The sequence below is a fragment of the Callithrix jacchus genome, chromosome 4 (assembly GCF_049354715.1).
Source record: "Callithrix jacchus isolate 240 chromosome 4, calJac240_pri, whole genome shotgun sequence".
Lineage (NCBI taxonomy): Eukaryota > Metazoa > Chordata > Mammalia > Primates > Cebidae > Callithrix > Callithrix jacchus.
Window position 1 is genome coordinate 60,405,587 of NC_133505.1, and position 15,177 is coordinate 60,420,763.

Consider the following 15,177-nt stretch of genomic DNA (forward strand, 5'->3'; position numbering starts at 1 on the left):
GCCAACAGAGGCTGACAAATGGACACACCAGACCACGGTGCTGGGGGATTCCATGTCACAGTGAAAGACTGCTAACAACATATAGAAATCCAACTGCTCGGAAAGCATCATCCTTCTTGTCCCTGCCACTTCCCCCATCTCCCTGGCTGCTACACTGGGCAGGCTTCCCAAATGAAATGAGAGTAATTGTCTGGAAAGTGACTGCAAAGATGCAGTCATGTGGATCCTCCAACCCAGCCAGCCACCAATCCTTCCCCCAGAAGGTGGAAGAGACACAGAGCAGAACTCCAGCTCAGTGGGAGAAACAGGCTTGGCAGATCTGGGTGCCAGCTGACATTCCATTTCACACCTCTAGTGGCTGGCACCTTCCTCATCCCTCACCCTAACAAGATGTCTACCATCTAAACAGGAGTTTCTAACACCAGAGCAGCAGGGACCCAAATGTCTTCAGGTGATGTTTACAGACCACATCCCTTTTTCATAAAATATCAGATCCTGATTATTCAGACAAATGAAAAGGAACAAATCTGCAGAAGACCCACAGGAGTAAGAGGATGCCAAATCCATCATTCTCCAGAACATAATTTAAATTCACTCACACAGTCTGTGTCTAGACACACAAACACAGAAAATATACAGATGCTCTTCAGTAACTTAGATCTTCATTTTGACATGCTTGAGCAACGGAGCCCATCAAAACAAGACGATCCTTCTAAGCATTTAGACATGATTGTAATAAAAATTTAGCAACTTTTTAGCACACTCGTGCCATTTTGGAAACCCTAACAAATGAAAAACCTTAAATAAAGGTAGGAATTTGGCAGGAATCAGACAGCAAATTATATATAATCCTAGTTGTGTTTACTACTTAGTTTTAAGCCAGACTTACCAATTCCTGAATCCACTTCTCAGTTGCAATCACTTCTCCTTTTATGTAAATCCCCCAGCTTTATATAATCTTCTTTTCTGTTCTCCTGGCTTTTATATATCTGTGTGCTCTCTAACTTTATAAACAAAACCCCTAGATGAAGAGCAGAGTTAATGGCCTACCAAGTGGCACCCAATGCCACTCAAAACATGACAAAATGGTGGATATATGGGCCACTCTGGATCTGGCTGTCTGGTTCAAATCTCAGCTGTGATATTTATTATCTCTATGACTTTAGGCAAATTTCTTAACTTTTGCCTCATTTCTTCATCTGCAAAATGAGAATAAGAATAGCTTTTCTATCATCCGGTTTTTGTGAGGATCTAGAAGATATCTGAAGAGCGTGGACTGGAGCCTGGCACACAGTAAGAGTTTAATAAAGGTTTATTATTATGTGAATTCTTTAAAGTTAAAAGCAGGATAATTCCCCTTTCCTCCAGTCTCCACCATCAACTCATTTGATTTTGCCTCTTTTTCTTTTCATGTTTGGATTCCTTTTGTTTTCAGTGAAGTAATAGAGCAAAAGTACCCAGAGATAAAACCAAAGCAAGTTAAAAAATGAACCAGAGATTGACTCTTATTTTCAAAACAGCATCCAAGAAGAAGCTAAATTTTCCCACTCATAAAAACCGTTCACCTAGGTTTGCAACAAGCTTTGGTAAAGAGATTCACAATTATTCCTGTTTTAATGGAATATTTCCTACCTGGAACTCCACTTGAGGGATAAACTTGGTGAACGATGGGTGTCTGTGCCTTGGAAAACTGTTTAGAAAATATTACCACAAATAAACATGTCATTGAAATATTCACAAACACAGGAGGCACAAGTGTTCCTCAGACAGCATTACTTGAAGGTAATAAATGGTTACCTTTCCTCATGTTAACCTCACATCTATCTAGTTCTTTTTACCCTCGTAATATTTCTATGAAACAGAAATGACAGATATTATCATATCTCTACTATAGATGAGGTAGAGGTAATTTTATTACGGTCACATAGCTCTCCATTTTGAACCATATTGTTCAAACCTTGACAAGGCTGTTTCTACTTGCCCACCTTTCGTACCCAAGAACACATTTTACTAGCAGGAAAGGTAGACAGGTTTTTATGCAGAATGTCAGTCTTTTAATTCCATTATTGTAATCTGATGTTTTAGGGCCTTTAAGATTTTGATTTTTCTAGAAAGGAATGCACTTATTTAATTGCATGGAAACTTAAATCATTATCAGCCAGCACCTTGGTAGGTATCAGGAAGCTACAAAAAATGAGGAGGTGGATAGGCACACAACTGAGGTGCTTACTAGGGAAATAGAGGGTACTTGCTGTGAGAGAAATGACTCGAAAGATTCAAGGAATGGGGAGCAACATTGTGCTCAAGAAGGAGAAAAGCAGCATCAATGGGAGCAGTGTGAGCCTGAAAAAGCCTGGAGGTGACATTCCAAATCACGTTACAATGCCCCGTCCCCAAAGCACACCCTCTGCTAACCATAAGCTCCTAAAGCAAGAGCAATGCCGACTAAGTCGCTGCCGTGTCTCTGTGCATACACTGATATGTAGACTGCATTAGAATCTTTGTGCATGAATAGAGTCGCCCAATCTGGGATGACTGACATACTGCCTGGAAGGACAGGTGAGAATGAGGCAATACCAGGAACTCCATCTCACCTGTAGACATCTGGGTTAGTCTAATATTAGTGCATTACTCCATCAGAAAATCACATCAGGGCCGGTGTGAGGAAACAGGAAAGCTTAAGGATGGAATGTCCAGACCAAGGCTTGACCTGTGAGCCAGTGACTCACTGAGGAACAGACCTAGTCTCCCCGCACCCCAACCTCCTCTAGATGCCTAGACTACCACCAGTCCACACAACCTACAGTGCTTCCCATTTGCAAAACAAATTACAGCAGCAAATTATTTTGTTTGGTCTGCTTCCAGCACCCCAGGAGTCCACCTTCCCAGAGAGAATATCACCAAAGAATAACTCAGTTGTTAATCAACAGCCCTAATCAGACATTGAGAATCAACAGACATTTCAACAAAGCTGATGGTGGCTTGCCAAGCATAGCTTTTAAGTATTGATCTATATGCTGTACAGTCTGCCATGAAGGCTAGCTTCCTCACTTTCTAAAGGAAAAAGTTAGAAAATAGTTCACAGAAAATATGTGCCGTCAGGGGGTCAAAATAACAATGCTGTGACTTCACAAATTGGGACCTGGCTCTGATCTCACCAAAAGATAAAGATTAATACAGTTATGCACACACCTGCCAAACATCAATCCCCACCCCAGCTTCACAGCCAACCACTGCCCCTAGGCCTCTGTACCAACATTATTTCAACTGGACTATATCATAGGAACCTAGTGAAGCAGAGTAGGGGTTATCGACCCATCTCACAGATGTTTAGAAGCTGAGGCAGCTGGAACAACCGAGTCCAAACCAAATAAGGAAGCATACCTCTCTATTTCAACCTGAAATATAAGAACTACTGCTCAGTCTGTAATCCTGTGACCGGACTTCCATGGGAAATCGAGCCACTCTATTACTCCCTCCCAGCTCCTGAGATTGTGGTGGGCCAGGCTTGGGGTTAAACCTCAAAAAGGGTTTCACTTGTGATTCTCTCTGAGCTGACACAACATAACATAGTACATTTCTAAGAGAAACAGGCCCCTGGTCACCCACCAGGCTAGAGACATGACAAAGTGAAAAATTAATGAGCTTCCAAATCAAGCTTCCTGCATGCTGCTCCTCGGGCCCCAGTGAGGTCAGTAGAAGCAAGAGAGGGGAGAGGAAATGTGGCAGATTAGGATGAGAAAGCTGCAGCCACCAGCTGTGTGACCAACCTTCTGTGAGTTATTTAAACTTGTCAGTGCCCACAGCAGGCTCTTTGCAGTGGACTGGCAAGATGGGATTAATTTTTAATACTCATGGTTCCCCCAGTCCCAGTCCCAAAACAAAAGACACGCCATGTTTTCTTTAGCTTGGAATGCCTCTCATTAACTGCATCCCCTGGTGATTTTTCATCAACTCGCCAACATAGTTGAACCACTGATGGACTTATTTTCTTTCATGTGCAATTTTAGGAAGCATTTCTCTTCTTTCCCCCTCTCTCTCTAACCAATCTTTTAATAAGTAGGAAAACTACCACCTGGGGTGTAAAGGATCATGGTGATTAAGAAGCATGCTTGGCCTTCTCTTTTCTGTTATGTTCCCTGAGACAGGATAGAGGTGGTGGTGCGGCTCTTAGTAAGAAAGAATGATATCATGATTTTTCTTTCTGCTGCATATGTGCAAAAGCAAAATTTCAGAAAACAAGATTCTCTTGGATTAAGACACAAATTATTTAACATGTAACAACAGCAAATTCCAAATTTTAAAAATAAATAGCCTATATGAAATGTGGATCGTAGGAGAGATGAATTTACAAGATGAAGCCTTATTCTGAAGAAGCATTAATTAGTAACTACATTGTATGTTTTGAAACATCTCTTAAACAGAGGTACCCCATGTGAAGTGCAACCACATCCACAGGAGTACTACCAAATTTCTGCCTTTTATAAACTATCTAGGACCTACATTTTCAGAGATTGTTTTAATATAAAACTAATCTGAAATGGACACTAGACTGCACCAAATATAAACGAACTCCCAGTATAGTTATCAAGACTGTAAAATAAGTCAGGCATGGCTTCCTAAACTCTCTCTCTCTCTTTTTTTTTTTTTTTTTTTTTTTTGTATTTTTAGTAGAGACGGGGTTTCACCATGTTGACCAGGATGGTCTCGATCTGTTGACCTCGTGATCCATCCGCCTTGGCCTCCCAATCTCTCTCTCTCTCTCTCTCTCTCTCTCTCTCTCTCTCTCTCTCTCTCTCTCTCTCTCTCTCTTTTTTTGATATCCCTAAGCAGGAAGGAGAATTCCAGCAGCAAATGTCCTTTCAGTTCAGTGTTGGAAAGACTAGCTGGAAGCAGGGGGAGAGGTAGAAATTGGGTCTCTTCACCAAGGAATGTGGGTCCTTGAGTCTCTTCACCACACTGAGACTCAGCATGATCCAAGATATAAAATGAAATACTGATCCACAAAGGTAATCTTGGTGGCCCCTCTATGGGCTTCTGTTTAGGAGAGAATTTAGAGTCAGGTGCAGGTTCAAATCTTGGTTCTGCCATTTACTACCTGACAACATGGGCCAATTATTTAATCTCCCTGAGCCTCAGGTTGTTCATTTGTAAGAATACAGCAGTAAATAGCTACCTCATAAAATTGTGAGCGTTGAATTAGACAATGTACATAAAGCATTTTGCTAGAGGCTGACACACAAGTGTTCAACATTCATCTTTCGTTAGCAGAATCTAAGAAACTGTCATTACAATCCACCATTTTTTTTAACCCAGTCAAGCAGACATGCTGGCTCATTTACAATTTGCCTTTCCACAACACGAGAACACCCTCAGACTGTGTAAACATACCTTCCTCTAGCCTTAGAACCCACCTTGAAAGTACACCTGTCTTGTAGTCCTGGACGTGGGCTGCTTATCAACTGACCCCCAAAGTATGCTTCCAGGGAGTACAGACCCTCATGTGCTTCAGACAGCAGAGATCTGAGGACAGAAAGTGGAAATCCTTATGAATCAAAAACCACGAATTCCCAAAGCTAGCAGCCCACTTGACCACTTCAAATTTCCTCCCTTGGTAAAACAGAGCTAACCAAGGATTCCTATCAATCACCTTTCACCTCTCGGATCCTCTCATAATTATTAGACGTTAAGAACTGGGTCCTTCAGCAAAAGAAGTTATGATTTTTTGTGTTGAAACTCCCTGAATTGTTTTTAATATGTCATGTTTCTCAGAATCATAGGTTCATAGGACTTCAAGAATTGAAAGAGACTGATAAATAATCTATTCCGTTTCCATGTTTTAAAAAATCTCAGAAAAACTAAGAGACTTATGTGTATGAACTTGAAAGGTTAAGGACAAAGCAGGCCTTGAATCCTGGGCTCTTTCTGAGAATTGTCCAAGCAGCCCATAAACACTTCATGTAGCCATCAAAACAGAGAGTCCTGGATCTTCTCTCCTCTTTTTACAAATATCACAATGGCTTCTTTGCCACCTGAGGCTGGCATCCATGTTGATTTTTGTAAGAGGAGGAATATGACAAATAAGAAAGAAGTTATATTTAGAAAGTGCCTCCTCTCCAAACCTTCCCAACAAAATCTCTAGTATGACCATAAATATTTAGATCTGAATTGTCCACTGAATTAGCCATTAGTCTTACGTACTTACAAGCACTTGAAATATAGGTAGCCCCAATTAAGATATGCCATGATTATAACATCCACACTAAATTTTGAAGACTTGGTATGCAAAAAACATACAAGGTATCTCATTATTAATTTATATAGATTATATATTAAAATAACATTTTAGATATGTTGAGTTAAATAAAATACATTATTAAAATTAATTTTATTTATTTCTTTTGATGACTTTTTCATGTGGTTAAATAGAAGATTTTAAATTACATTTGTGCTCACATTATATTTTGATTGTGAAGTGCTGCTTTTGATGTTGCAATGGCTGTTTAAAAGAAGACAATTATGTGTTTTTATGATAACGATGAGTAAGACAGTATTTTGTTGATGATAAACTGTATATTGTTTCACAGTTAAATGTTAATTGAATCTGATATTGTCTTCCAATTAATTAGTATATTTAATAGGGTAATATTTCTTTTCTTTAAAAAGATGACATAAAATCAATGGTGCATCCTAAAATCATTAGTATGTTGGGATAAAAGAGATAGGGCATGTAAATCTCCAGAGCTTTGACTTATTTCATGGCAAGTATTTGCAGAAAGTCTATGCCCAAATGTACCATAAAACCTAGGAAAAAGTATATAACCCAGTTTTAAAACCAATAGTAGTGCTATAAAAAAGTTCAACTCAAAGGACATTTATTGAACATCTTCTACTTACAAGGTATTGAGTAATGCATCATGAGGATTACAGTGGTGAGATTAAATACATCCCCTGCCATCAGAGCACTTAATTCAGTGAGGATGAATCTGACAAGTGAGTCCTTGACATATAAGTGTCATGAGAAACTCAGGACTAAGGCACATTGTCATTAAGGCTACACATGCTGTACCGTCGTGTAAATTACTAAAAAAAAAAAAACTCTTCAGAGGCGATGAATTGCACAAAAAAGTGTGGGTGCACACACATACACCCTGTGGATGAATTACTACAAGTTGTTCCTTCTCCTTACAAAAACCTGAGTAGAAAAATAGATTTCCTGGAATCCTATAAAAATATTTTCTAAATAGAGGTAATGTCAAATTCAGCAAACAGAGCCTAAAGCAAATTTCCTTACTAACCAGTTTCAGTTTGGGGTAATGTGCAATCATTGCAATTATGCCTATTCCAAAGATGAGTATTTGCAATGGCAAAACAGCACCCTTTATTAAAATCTTAATACCCATAGAACTCTTTGCAAAAAAAACAAATGGAAACACAATCCAGCCTCTCCTTATGACTATCTCAAAGTTCCTCCCCATATCCTCCCTTAAGCTCTAGATCCCAGATAGGGACCTTTTAGAAAGTATATTCATGTGAAACTTTTTTTTATCAACTCTAGCTGGCAAGTGAATCACAGCAAAAGCTGTTCTAATATGTCACTAAAAGCTACTGAAATAAGCAAAAAGCCCTCATCCTGTCTGCTCTTCTTATTGCCCGACAGGTATACCTGGTCCGGCATGTCACCACAGGGAAATCCAAGAAAACAGGAAAGACGTCACAGGGGATACTTGGCAGTGGAGGCACCACCACGTTCATGTTCACCAGGTGTATTTCCAGTTGAGAGCCATTGTTGGGGTAGAGAACACTCGACTCTAAACCTAATGCAAGGGAAAAAAAATCTCAGGCTGAATAGAATTGTCATCCACACAAGATAATGTAAAACTGTGCTAAGAATCTAGGGGCAATGTAAGACATTAAATTTGCCCAAGGATTAAATTAATACTCCTCATTTCCTCATAGCTGCTGTATAAAGGAGTTTTCTCATTTATGATTTTATGAAAGAGTTTTCTCTCTTCACATTCACCTAAATCCAGAAAAGAATTTTTCAGCCCTCAGATTTACTCTTTATTCTGCTGGGGATGGATACGGTGAGCAACGGTGTAGAAGCTCCCAAGTAGAGGACTGTCTTTAAGGAAGATAGCCCAGATTCTGGGAGACGCATTGCTGAGTGCTATGCTACACACTTCTATATCGTCTCATGTAGGAATCCCAGAGTCCCATCCCACAGCAAGGAATAGAAAGCAGACACAGATGTGTCATGGCATGCTGTGGTTTGCTTTGTGACATTAGCAAGCCAGTATCTACAAAGACAGAAGTTGGTCAGTCTGTCCATCTGCCTTCAGGCCCACTTTTACACTTGTCCTTAAAAAGTGTGCTTACACTTTTACACCTAAAGAAGACTCATGTTCTTTCAGATTGTGGGTCAATAAGAAACGTGCCCTTGGTAAAACCCCAACTCACCATCAAAAATGACTGTGATCCATGTTCCCCCTGCAAGGCTACCTTCTTCAGGTTCAATATGTAAATTCTGGTGAGGTACTATAAATAAGTGAGAAAAACATTGGTTTTGAAAGTCAGATTCAAAACCACTAGCTTCCCCAGTATTTTAAAGCAAAATTTAACCTGCATTCGAATCACCAGAAAGGCTTGATCAAGCACAGGTTGCTGTGCCACACCCCCAGAGTTTCTGGTTCAGTAGGTCTGGGGCTGGCCCAAGAATTCCCATTTCTGACCAGATACTGCTGGTATGGAGAACACATCATCAGAAGCCCCAATTTAAAAAAATTTTTGACCAATTTCTTTCATTTTAGACGTTCAAAAACCCTGCATTCATCAGGACAATTCTGAATTTCTACTTCCTTTGGGAAGAGGCTCAAGGACCTATTTGGGTCCTAATCAAACCCACACTACCTCTCTCTGCTATCTTTCCCACTCTTTAATCAGGTGGCTATATTTCACTGTAAAGACCACCGCTTATTTCCAGCCCTGGAGGGAAAAAGAGACTTCCATTAGATTGGTGCAAAAGTAGCTGCAGTTTTGCATTCCTTTTAATGGCAAAACCACAATTACTTTTGCACCAACCTAATAGCTGTTCTTATTTCAATTCTCCTGCTTAATATACTGTCCTCTAGTTTCCCCTCATGATCAGATCAGAATGACTTCCCAAATAAATACAAAATTCCCTAGATTTTTGCCTAGACTGCCTAGAGAGGGAGTGAAGTATGGATCATTGCCAGAATTTCGTTGTTTTTTTTTTAAGAAACTTAAAATAAAAGAAGTATGGAATTTACATGCTAGGCTAGATTTGATTCTCCTATATAGATCACTAGCTAAGCATGGAACTTAATCAATCCCTCCATCTTTGAAGATGTTCCTGGACATGCTTTGATGAAGGTAAAACCAAGTTAAGGAATCCAGCAAACGTCATTCAGCTGTTCAGTGAGGTAACAAGCAAGGAAAGTGTTACTGATGGAATTCTTTGTAGTTTTCTTATCAGAAACTGTGTCTAACCCAGGACTTCCATGTACAGTTACTCTCATGATGCATTTCACAGCCAAGGGTAGTGGGGAACCATGTCACATTAGCACAACCACTTACGGCAGCCCCAAACAGACTAGACCATCCTCCAAAGGTGATTAGATATTTCTATCTAAAGAAGCCCAAAACAAATACCATAAAAACATACAAAGAATAACCAAATTCACAGAGAAAACTGAACAGATGATTTGAGATAAGACAAGTGTTCTAGTCATTATGATAAGTTATTCTCTTTGGAAAAGTAGGGCAGTTAAATCTAAAAAGAATTACAGCACATAGCCCAAAAGGAATTATAAAAGAAGGTTATAAGTTATTATTAAAAGCTCTGCACTATAACAGCAATCTTTACTGGCCATTAAAAATTGAAGTATATAGTCATAACATTTTAGTACATAATCTCAACTGTTAAACAGAAAAAAAATTATTCAACAGATAATTTAAACCCAAAAGCAAATACTTTAACACCTTCTCTAAAAACAATATTTTAATTCAATTTTTTGATTTGCAAGTTAAAAAATGCATTTATTTATGGTGTGCAACCAAAATAATACTTTAAGTGTCAATAATAGTTCTCAGGTAAACTATTGTGTTCTTATCTATAACTCCTTCAGATGACATTCTACTCACCTGCCAAAAGTAGTACTTCAATACTCAACAGAGAGATCAGCCAGGCAGTCATCCTGTCCACTTAAATCAATACTCTTAAGACTGCTCAGACAATATAAACATTTTCAGTTTTGATTGGAGCAGCATAGCTTTTGTGCTTTATAAAAAATAAAGTAAAAATAAATATCATTTTGTTTATATACTATTATTTTGCTCTACTGAAACCTGGGAAATTAAGGATATGAAGTAAATATGGCCTTAGTGTCTTCAAATGGACCCACCATCTTTCTAAGCTCAGGAGAAAAGGATTGTCTAAGAACCTTACATAAAATCACCCCCACTCTGCCCTCCTTGTCCCACCAGCTTATTGTATATATGTCCCCCAACTTATTTTAAGCTGAATAAAAAATAATAACCTCTTTCATTAACTCATTATTGAACAAAAGCTGAATTCTTTAAAAAAGAATTCTAGATACTAAAATTCTAGTTTGTGATGGGGTCTGTTTGCTTTGCCCTATGCTGCCATTCCAGCTTTCCCGTGCGCTGCTCTCCAGTTTGAATCCTGCACTGCAGCCACGCCGTTCTCACCATCACTCAGACAAGCCTTCCACACATCAGCCTCTGCCTTGGCCCTTACTGGTCCCTTCCTGGATATCCTCAACTCTGTCCATGGCCTCAGAAGATTCTGGCGCTCCTTTGTGATGCTGCTCAGGAGCCCCTCCTTCACTGATTCTTTCCTCGGCCATTCCCGCTGTACGTCTAGCTTCCGTGCGGTAGAACCTAGACCAGATAATGTGGCACACATAACGCCTCTTCTTCTAGACGGCACATTCCTTGGAGAGACCCAAGAAGCAGTCTTTTATTTCCACAGCCTTCTTAGTGTGAAAGTGTGGCAGTCCCACACAGGGCTGAGTACATTGGAGTTGATGAACACATATTTAAATACCCTAAATCTAGGTTTACCTAATCTGAGATAAACAGCTTTCACTCTCGTGGGACGGTAAAGTCCATGAAAGCCTGGTGAAAAACTCATGCCCTGGCACCCTGAGGCCTGTTCTAGGGAGAATGCTAAGCTGCTCTCCAGCACCCCATGGGAGACGGCATAGACAAAATCCTCTTAAAAATAGTGCCTCTGAAATTTTCTGAAAGTTTGAAAATTACAGAATTAAATGCCCACACATACTTCTAATACACATTTAATATGTATAATTATATTTACATGTCTATTACATGTAAGTATATAGATATATTTAATAATATATTTAAAGCATATATACATACTTACACACACACACACACTTTTGTGTGTGTGTGGCAGAGTCTTACACTGTCATTCAGGCTGGAGTTCATTAGCATGATGTCAGTTCACTGCAACCTCCACCTCCCAGGTTCAAGTGATTCTCATGCCTCAGCCTCCAGAGTAGCTGGGATTACAGGTGTGCACCACCAGCCCTGGCTAATTTTTGTATTTTTTGTAATGGGTTTTCACCATGTTAGCCAGGCTGGTCTTGAACTCCTGTCTTCAAGTGATCTGCCAGTCTCAGCCTCCCAAAGTGCTAGGATTACAGGCCTGAGACACTGTGCCTGGCCATTTAATTTATATTTTTAAGAAAACGCTGGGATTAGCAGAAGTAATTACATCATTTCAGAAAATGTAAAAGCCACAATATACTCTCAGGGGAAAGAAAAAAATCTGCAAAAAATTTGCAATAAACTTACCTTACAGACATGTCCTGATTAAGATAGCTCAAAATATATAATCATTTCTATTTAATTCAACACTGCAAACATTTATTTTATGCCTACTACATGCTAAGCACTGTACTAAGACCTGGGAAAACAAATAAATACTCTGTATGCCTGCTCCCCAAGTCATTACCAGATAGGGTAAGTGTGAAGAACACTTAGATATAAAAAAGGATTTCCAGTATTTTCAAGTGGATTCAGCAAGTGTTCCTTTTTGTTGCAAAATTCCCTACACTTTTATGTCTATTTGAAGTAGAATTCAACTTATAAACATTCAATTTTCAGAATACATCTACTGCATAGAAAAGTACCCAAGAGTGTTTGCTACTTGGTCCAAAGGCACAAGATCTAATCTGCTTGTTGCACAGACAAAATATACTCAGCACAAGAGAGTCTATTTTCAAACTGGCTTTTGTGACTTTAGCATTTCTTCTTGGTGCCTACTCTTAAGCTTAGAACAACAGAAATAAACATTCGCATATTGGTTTTCTGAAAACCTTGCATTCAGAACTGCATCTTTTCCATGTCAATTATAAATATAATTTTCTATTAGTCAATCCACTAATTTTTCCTAAAAATAAACTCAGTGTCTCTTTATTTCTCTTAAGTAAAAATTTTCAACCACAGAGGAGGGCGGTGTGCATTTATTTTGTCACATCCTTGTTCTCCTCTTCTCTCCTGTCTCGCTGTCACTCCCTCTTCCTTTCTTCCTCCCTTCTCTCTCAGCTTCTCCTTTGGGACACTGAGAGACAAAGCCGTAAGGCACTGCTATAGATCTTTATAGATCTCCCATTTCTTCCTTTCGTTCACCACAACATTAACAAGAGATACAACACCTAGGAAACAGAGCAGAGACTTTTCTGGATCAAACAGTACCTTTTTTTTCTGTTTCCGTCTCCTTGTGTCTCAAGGGAGAAGTGATCTTTTCTTTCTAAGTGATCTTACTTCTCTTTGCCAAAAACCGATAGCCGTGTTATCTGGTTAGAGCCCAGCCTGCAGCCACCACGCAGGTAGCTCTCTCATGTTGGACTATAACTCACCTAACTCGTTTGTGTCCCTGCCAAACGTGTACCAGAGTAAAAGTTCAGACCTGACCATGGGCAAGTTTAATCATTAACACAAACTACTCAGGCTTTTTCCTCCGGGCTCGTTAGGAATGACCAAAGAAAAAGTATCTTACATTTTTCTCCACTTACTGCGTGTACCCCAGATAAGAATTTTAAGTAAAAGTCCACTCAATTAGACAAACAGGCATTCAACATTGAAAGAATTTGTGCGTAACTTAGTGATTGAATGGAGGGTCCAAGAGAAAGGAAGGACCACTAGAGGGCTGATCTCCATTCATGAGTGCTTTCTCACTCTTCATCCGGAAGAGTAACTCATAAATACCAGGTTATGGGCTATTGTTCGTATATTCACTGTAGGGGTATGGGTCTAAAGTAGAGAAGGGAAGTGACTCGGTCAAAGTCTTGCTGAGAAAGGATTGATTGATTCTCTTCATTTTTCTGCTCCTCATCCGGCCTCTTGACCTTGCCTTTTTAACCAAAAGGAAGTCCTTGACTTCTACCCATCACCCTCCAGTCTTACCCAGACCATGGGCTTCCACCATGGGTTGAACCAGTGGGCCTAGGAAGGTCAACACCACCTTCTTGCTTGGTCCATTTCTGACTTCTCTGTTCCTGTCCCACTGCCCATTCCAATTTACAGCACCCGATTCGTGATTATGCTCATCTATGTCTGGTGATACCTGAGCAGAAGATGTTCTCATTTTCTATCCTCACCCTTATTTTGAGAGAGAAGTCATTCTGGTAAAATTTGATAGGCCTGAGTCTCCACCTTCAAGGACCAGCAATAGACTTGGAGAAGTATCTGTAGCAAAACCAGATTAAAGCCATGGAAATACGGCCACAACTCTGATGACAGTAGTGAAACTACGCTCCAGAAAGTGTGGAAGTTTACATCAACTCTGCTGTATATCACAGTTTGGCAACCTGTGACAAGCTGAAAAATGTTTGTAGCCTTGCAGCCAGTGGTGCAGAGAAAGGGTGACTGGCCAGATTAGGACAGGTAGGGGGTCAATTGTCCCACCACACTGCTACCTGCCTGCCTGCTGAACCACACTCTGTTTCCACTCTGGACCTCTCCCACGCAGGTCAACAAGCATCACTTGAACCACATTTGTGTGCCTGGCATGTGGGTAATGGGAAGGAGGAGGCAGACTAGTTGGAGGTAATAGTCAAAGGAGATTTCAACATTATTAGTAACTTTTATTTTTATAAAAAAGATTTTCACGAATCACTTAAATAATTCAGTTATATTTTTAAAGAACATGACACAATTTCTGCCTTCAAACTGCTTACCATCTGGCAGAACAGACAGAAATATAATCAGATTATTTTATTATATTGTTGTAGAGTCTCCTGATAAGGTTCCTAAGACTTAATGTTTTATTTCTTGCTATTTCAGCAAAAGGTTTCCATAAATTAGACCCACATCTATCCTTGGCTAAATAGCCTATAATAAATATTTATAAGTATCTTTGGCAGCCTAGTTATCAAGGCCTCATCCTAAAATCACCCCAATTTTCTTATGAGGAGACAGCTACCTCTCTACTATTGACGAAAAGAATCCTAATTACACCCAGGACTTTGGTTTCTGTGCTCTGCGTTCTAGGAATTTCGTGGTGGGCAATCAAGCTATACTGTAAAAGAAATGAAGGACAGTGAGTCATTTCTTGCCTTGAGGCATAAAAGGAAATGTTGTAGGACCCTACAGGAAGTGACTATACCACATGGAGCTTTGGAGAGCCTCCAGTATTCCTGTCATTGAGCTCCATGGTATATAAGCCCCTTATATTCCAAAGCCTTTTTCACATAGAAATTCTAAAGCCTTGAGCTCAAGTCTCTAAAAATGCTCTTCAGGAGACAGCCTGAGTGCCATTCCTCTGCTATTCCAAGGAGGGTAGCCATGCCTACCACAGACACTGACAATGCTCTACAAACAACTATTCCTATGAGTGCTTATGAAATTCACAGCACAAAAATTGTTACTCAGGCCTGTGATGCAAACTCAGGGAGGTCAAGAGAGAAGGTCAATCTCTGATCCCTTTCTCTTGGATTCTAACAGTGCTTTGAATTCCTGTAAAACTGTGGGGGCCCATGAAAATGCACCCTGCATATCTCCAATTACAGGAAGCATAATTGACCAAGGGCCTAGTTTCTTTGCCGCAAAATTCAGTGCTGCAAAATTCATCACCAAAGCCATGCTTCTACAGGCTGCTCTCAGCCA

General features: G+C 39.7%; 1 protein-coding gene across 3 annotated transcripts in view; it reads right to left on the minus strand.

The window, feature by feature from the left end:
* Window positions 1-12,946, minus strand: part of PKHD1 (PKHD1 ciliary IPT domain containing fibrocystin/polyductin) — a 515,189-nt gene extending 502,243 nt beyond the window's left edge. Inside the window, exons 1-6 of one of the 3 annotated variants that reach the window (XM_035295877.3) lie at window positions 12,766-12,946; window positions 10,165-10,300; window positions 8,461-8,538; window positions 7,667-7,817; window positions 5,415-5,523; window positions 1,633-1,690 (exon numbers count right to left, since the gene is read on the minus strand). In XM_035295877.3, the coding sequence (XP_035151768.3) occupies window positions 1,633-1,690; window positions 5,415-5,523; window positions 7,667-7,817; window positions 8,461-8,538; window positions 10,165-10,216 (448 nt within the window). In that variant the 5' untranslated portion in view covers window positions 10,217-10,300; window positions 12,766-12,946. Of the gene's footprint in view, window positions 1-1,632; window positions 1,691-5,414; window positions 5,524-7,666; window positions 7,818-8,460; window positions 8,539-10,164; window positions 10,301-10,731; window positions 10,831-12,765 lie in introns of those variants that run through there. The other 2 variants (XM_035295878.3, XM_078370699.1) reach the window with 2 other exon arrangements.
* Window positions 12,947-15,177: the final 2,231 nt, after the last annotated feature.